At 42.6% G+C, this 6571-nt stretch overlaps 1 protein-coding gene across 1 annotated transcript in view; it reads right to left on the reverse strand.

Annotated features, from left to right (window-relative positions):
* IQCK (IQ motif containing K) overlaps positions 1-6548 on the reverse strand; it is a 175298-nt gene extending 168750 nt beyond the window's left edge. Inside the window, exon 1 of the mRNA XM_068244799.1 lies at positions 6421-6548. Within this exon, the coding sequence (XP_068100900.1) occupies positions 6421-6511 (91 nt within the window). The 5' untranslated portion in view covers positions 6512-6548. The remainder of the gene's footprint in view (positions 1-6420) is intronic.
* Between the last annotated feature and the right edge of the window lie 23 nt (positions 6549-6571).

Consider the following 6571-nt stretch of genomic DNA (forward strand, 5'->3'; position numbering starts at 1 on the left):
ATATGAAAGAGGAATACCTTCAAAGTTAAGATGAAACTCAAAATTAAATTTCTCCTCTAAAAAAATAAATAAAAATGAAACAAAGTAAAAAAAAAAAAAAAAGGATTATGAAACAGATATAACATCATTTGAAGGCATATTCAACTGATAACACTGCCGGATTAAGGACAAATGATCCGATCGACTTGTAATGTAGAATGTAGTAAATTATTCATGAAACCCACTTTTATTAACTAGGATTTCTGGTTTTAAGATCAACACAGATCAAAAACACTTTTGTTGCCAGCAGATTAGACATTAATGGCTGTGTTGAGTTATTTTCATGGGGCAGCAAATTTACACTGTTACACAAACTGTACACTGACTACTTTATGCCCGGTTCACACTGGCACTAAAAAACGGTCCATTAGCGTATCGTAAAGAAACAGATCCTAACGGATTCAATGTTAACCTATGGATCCGTTCACATTGGTCCATTCGAACAGATCCATTCCACACGCTCTGCTAAACGGACCATAAGTTTGGTTCTGAAACAATTTTTCCAGATAGCGGAGCCCAGCGGAATGGAAACGGAGGCTGAAGCACTGCATGGAAGGCAATGAGTAAACCAATGTTTTCAACACACTGATTATAAAGACTTACCTCTGCAACCTCTTTTTCTGTTGTACAAGCCCACCGAGTACCCCCTGCAAGATTGCTTTCCCAGCTTACAATGAATGCCACTGTTCTTGCAGCAGCTGCAAACTGGAATGCATGGCAAACTCTTGGAAGCAAGAGTAGCAAATAAAGATAATGTACCAGGCGGGGGATAAAGGCATCTCATGTGCAATGTATGCAAAAGTAAATATTGCAGCTAGATCACCCATGCACCATCTCACGCAGTCTACATACATCATCAGTTTTTGTGCCTAACACCTTTGCTCAGTGCAGATCTCTGTTTGCACATTTTACACAGCATAGGGCTATTTTTGTTGGAAAAAAACAGATGCAAAAGGGATACCAACAGAACAAAATGGAATGAAAACAGATACAAACGGATCAGTTGGAATGAAAATTGGATCCATTTTCATGGAGCCAGTTACTAGAAAGTGCCAAAGTGAACCAGCCCTTACACAGTATCAAAGTGTCATATCTTCAGTATTTTTCCATGAAAAGATATAATAAAATATTTACAAAAATGTCAGTGGTGTACTCACTTTTGTGAGATACTGTATACTTTGCCCACAAATCCACTTAAAGTAGACTGGACAGTAGAAGATGATTTTTGATTGTTTTCAAATACTGCAGTCAGTACATTGATCTTTGTCCTATTAAATGACCCTGATTGTTTTAGTGTCTGGATTGGTACAGTAGCTAGCAGGTACATGATAGCAGCTAAATGATGGCTGTCCATGCAACTTACGCATACCTCTTGTGTTTAATCAAGGCCATGCAACCGAGGTACAGGCTGCTAGACATACAATGATGCAGATGCAACTGTTATCCATTTAGACATCTTCCTAAAATTCAGAATTTGAACTAGTTTGTACACAATCACAGCCTGAATGGACATAATATGTAAGAAAATGGATGAAGTATGGATGGCTGCGCAGAAAATGTTTGGACTCCCTGTAGCATAGTTATACAGAGGGACACATAAAGTGTTGGGAAGAGGTAACATGTTGGGTGCTGGAAGTAAGGATCGGCACTCCCGAGCACCAACTACGGCATTACCATATGGCAGAGATGGGTTAAAATGTAATGGTATGCTAGCAAGGTATTAGATTTGGGGACCCTTTGTGGTACTTTTGTTAGCTGAAGTGGAGAGAGGTCATAGGTGGCTGGTGGCCCCCTTGACACGCACTATGCCCCAAGCACCTGCCTAGGTTGCCTGGTGGATGCTCCTGCTCGTCCATGTGGTGTGTGTGACTTCAACTCCACTACTACTACTATGTTGGTTTTCTTGGCAGGAAGTGTAAAGGTACAAATACTATAAACAAACACTTGGGAGCACTCTCCAAGCTCTGAATGTAAAGTGTGTGCCAAGATCCTGGCCCCTATACCACAAGGGGCAAAAACTGCAAAACTTCCTGAAAGGATCGGCACCACACAGAAGGTTGAATTTATAAGCTCTTCAAATCTTTATTTCATAAAAATCGACAAGGCAGCACTTGTCGATTTTTATGGAATAAAGATTTGAAGAGCTTATAAATACAACCTTCTGTGTGGTGCCGATCCTTTCAGGAAGTTTTAAAGGTACAAATACAGCCAGGATATGCTCTCTCTGGGCTGGTGCACACATTTTTAAAAACGCTTGCAGGGGAAAACCGCTTGGCTAATGAATGTGAATGGGATGGTGCACACCAGAGCGGTTCGTTTTTTTCCCCAAACCCAAACTGCAGCATTTTTGCGGATTATTGAGTCGTTTCTGCCTCAATGGAATAGGAAAGTGGAAAATTGTTCTGAAAAAATGCTGTTTTTGTTACAGAAGCTGTTCAGTTGCAGCTTTACTTTAACAAAATATAAAATCTGCTACACAAAAACGCTCCAATAAATGCTAGGCATGTTTAGAAAACCGTTCTAAACATGCCTAGAATCGCTCTGAAAAGCTGCAGGTCCTGCGTTTGTGATTTCAGGAAGCACAATCGCTCCAGTGGAAGATGCCCCATCCATTAACCACTTTCGGACCAGCGGTCTCCAGGCACCTAAGGACCAGAGACAGTTAGTCCAATCCCCACGGATTCCCAACGAATCGCCGCACCTCACCGCCGCAACCGCCGTCATCGCCGGTCGCCGGGACCCCCAGGATACAGACTCTTCCGTCTCTATGACGGAAGAGTCATGTGAGCGGGTCAGGAGCCGCTTTCATTGGCTCCTGACCCTGTTTTCCCATGTAAGCCAATGGGAGCTGCTTACAGGAATGACAGGGCCAGGAGCCAATGAAAACGGCTCTTGCCCGGCTCACAGTGCTCTGCCGTCATAGAGGCGGCAGAGCATGCAAATTTCGGCGGGTTGAACGCGACGGGAGCGACGGGAATGGCGGTGGCGTGCGGTCAATGGGACGTAGAAGATACGTCCGGTCAGGACCGCAGCGCCCCCTGCCCGCCATAGATTTGTACTGCGTCGGGCCGGAATCGGTAAACATTAGCTGAGCGTTTTGGCAAAATGCTAGCGTTTTGAATCGCTCCAGAAATGCTCACAAAACCGCTCTTGTGGGTTCCACCCCTAAGGGTGTGTACATCCATCCATTAGCCAATGATTGACCAATGTTACCACCTCCATGCAGTATGAGAGTTTACCTACACAATCTGTTCATAGAATTCAAAATCTGTTGGTCCTCAAGCTACAAGTAGGTGGTGAAATGGGCAAACCATTGACCAATCAAAATTGTGTGTGTGTGTGTGTACACACCCTAATGTCTGATAAACACAATTTCTGGCACGTCTGATCTGCTCCTCATCAAGAAAGAGATCTGAAAAACGGTCCATTTCTCGATTGGGAACAGATTGGACAGGCCAGAAATTATCGATCGATGGGAAATCACATTGTGTGTACCAGCTTTAAGGCAATCTTTGGTAAACATTTTTAACATCTCTCTGGCAGTTCTCGTAATCAAACTTGGACAAAACATTGTAATTTTCACTTCTTTTGACAGTGAATTCAATAAGGCAGTTCTGATGCTTTGGCAATCCAAGATTGTCACATTTATTTTTGCTAAAGCTCTGCCCCCTTGATAGCTCCCTGGACATAGGTTCATGCTGTAATAAAGAGACAATCATGCAAGCAACAATCTAAGAAATCAGCACTTTGATTTGCAAGCTGGAACATTAGATCACTGTGCACAAGGATCTCACAAGTACTGCAGGAAATGGATGACTGCAGAAAGACTGTGATCAATGACATAAGACTGGATTTAAAGCTCAGCTAAACTCAAAACAGGACAAATCAAAATGAAAACAATCATGTTGATTAGCGAAACGTATTTACCATTTGTATGACCTTTAGAACTGCCACCATGTTCCCACATCCAATAAAGTCAGCCCTCACGCCACTCCCCATATGATATATACAGCTTCAGTATTCTGTCCCCTACGCAACAGCTGCAACCATCATGTTACCATATAATAAAATGCATTTATCTTATCCCCCTCGCAATCATGTACACATATAACCAGGGCTGTGGAGTCGGTACAAAAATCTTCCGACTCCAACTCCCACTCCTCAGTTTCTGAAACTACGACTCCGACTCCAACTCCGACTCCGGGTACCCAAGATTGCTCAGACTCCGACTCCTCTACTCCGACTCCTTAGTCTAATACTTAACAGGGCTGTGGAGTTTGTACAAAAATCATGCGACTCCGACTCCCGACTCCTCAGTTTCTGAAACCCCGACTCCAACTCCGGATGCCCAAAATTGCCCCGACTCCGACTCCTCGACTCCAACTCCAACTCCACAGCCCTGCATATAACAAGTAAAGGCATTGTAACTTCCATGAAGTTCCCAAATAATATGTGAAGTCTTTGTACTCATCTAACAAATGTCCCACCTTATTTCCATGTAATATGTGCAGCCATGATGTACCCATAAACTGTAATAAATGCTACCAACATGTCCCTAGTATGCCAATTGCAGGCCCTTTACTTCCAAAAACAAATTGGCCTTTACAGCAGAACTACTGCAGAGGATGTGGTGAGTGTGCAGGTGGCGTAGAGGTTAGCTCTCTCACCTTGCAGCGCTGGGTCCCTGGTTCGAATCCCAGCCAGGGCACTATCTGCAAAGAGTTTGTATGTTCTCTCCGTGTCTGCGTGGGTTTCCTCCGGGCACTCCGGTTTCCTCCCACATTCCAAAAACATACGGATAAGTTAATTGGCTCCCCCTAAAATTGGCCCTAGACTACAGTACTTACACTACATAATATAGACATATGGCAATGGTAGGGATTAGATTGTGAGCTCCTTTGAGGGACAGTTAGTGACAAGATATATATATATATACACTGTACAGCGCTGCGTAATATGTCGGCGCTATATAAATACTAAATAATAATAATAATAAATCCAGTGTGGGAAAAATTGTGTGTAAAAGTCCTTGACTTCACTTTACATAATAAGAACCCCAGACACAAGCAAGGCAACCTTATTTTCCACAGACTTTCACTGTTATAGTCTGCAGCCAGAGAGATTCAAAATCTGCTTCCCCTTTAGGCTGCATTTCCACTTGTGCGGTGCGAATCGCCGCGGTAAAAATTCGCATGCGGATGCAAAATTCGCATGCGGGTCCATGCGAATTTTCATGCGTATTCGCACGCGAATTCGCATTGATGACGATGTATGCGAATTTAACCATGGCAGTGCTGGTGTGCTTTTCCATTGTTTCTGTGCGAATTCGCATGAAAATTCGCATGAAAATTCGCATACCCAAACCTCATGCGAATTTCCTATTAAATGCATTGTATGCGATTCGCATAGCGGTATGCGAATTCTGATGGCTCTGCCATGCGAATTTTTTCTGCACAGAAAAACGCAAAGGAATCCTGACAAGTGGAAACAGTCCCATTCACTTGTATTGCTATGCGAATTTGCATGCGAAAAACGCATGCGAATTCGCGATAGTGGAAATGAGCCCTAACAGTCTCAAAAACAGGATAATGCAATTCAAGCAGCAGAAACCCCAACCCCGGGACCTGAAACATACTGCGTTAACAGTTTTAGGTCATGTGCTCAAATTTAAAGACAGAATTTTTAGCTGCAGAAACCTAATTTCACAAAAAAGGATAACATTTGAGTACTTTGATGAATAAATTATAAGGTGCCCATTAATGATACAATATTTTCATCAGATATGATCATTCGATTAGATTTGCTTGAGCGAAAGTAATCAGAAGGTAATTATCGATTGTTCACATAAACCACACTTTCTCTCTTTAGATATGATATCAAAATCCAACTGATATTCTGATATTGATGCTAATACTACATTCTGATAGATGTAATTTTCTGATCGATCATAGAAATGTTTACCATTGATTTTCTCCACATAAAGCGTGATTTTCTGTACAATTTGATCCTAAAAATCAGATCGAAAGATCATATTCGAGGAAAATGATGTACCGTTAATGAGCACTTTTAGAAGATGTATTTAGATGGATTCCTGTAGATTGAAGGTAAGGCGATGGACATGAAGTGGTTAAAGTGAAGTGGAATTCAAACATAAATACTGAATTTAAAGGCTCTCCTTGAAAAAATATAAACACAGAAATCTGACTGCTTTGATTTTATTTGACGTTAATCAGCACTGAAAGTGAGGGCTACTTCTAGGGATGGAGCCCCCTTGGCCAGTGTCTTGAGCTGTCCCTAGCAGAATACAAGCAGACGTCAAATTTGCAGTGCTGTCAATGCAAAGGAAATGTCTTGTGTGGATGAGCACTGCCTGCCTGATACCTTCACAGATCTGCAGCCACAGACTCCTGGGCTCCCCTCCATGCTCTTCTTTCTCCCCGGTGCTGCCCGCAGCCATAGTTAGCTGCAGCATCAGTGGTTACTATAGCAACAGTAAACGGCGACGCTCTTCCCCAGCATGCTATGCGAGTTG

This window comes from Hyperolius riggenbachi, chromosome 7 (assembly GCF_040937935.1).
Source record: "Hyperolius riggenbachi isolate aHypRig1 chromosome 7, aHypRig1.pri, whole genome shotgun sequence".
In the NCBI taxonomy this organism is placed as follows: Eukaryota; Metazoa; Chordata; class Amphibia; order Anura; family Hyperoliidae; genus Hyperolius; species Hyperolius riggenbachi.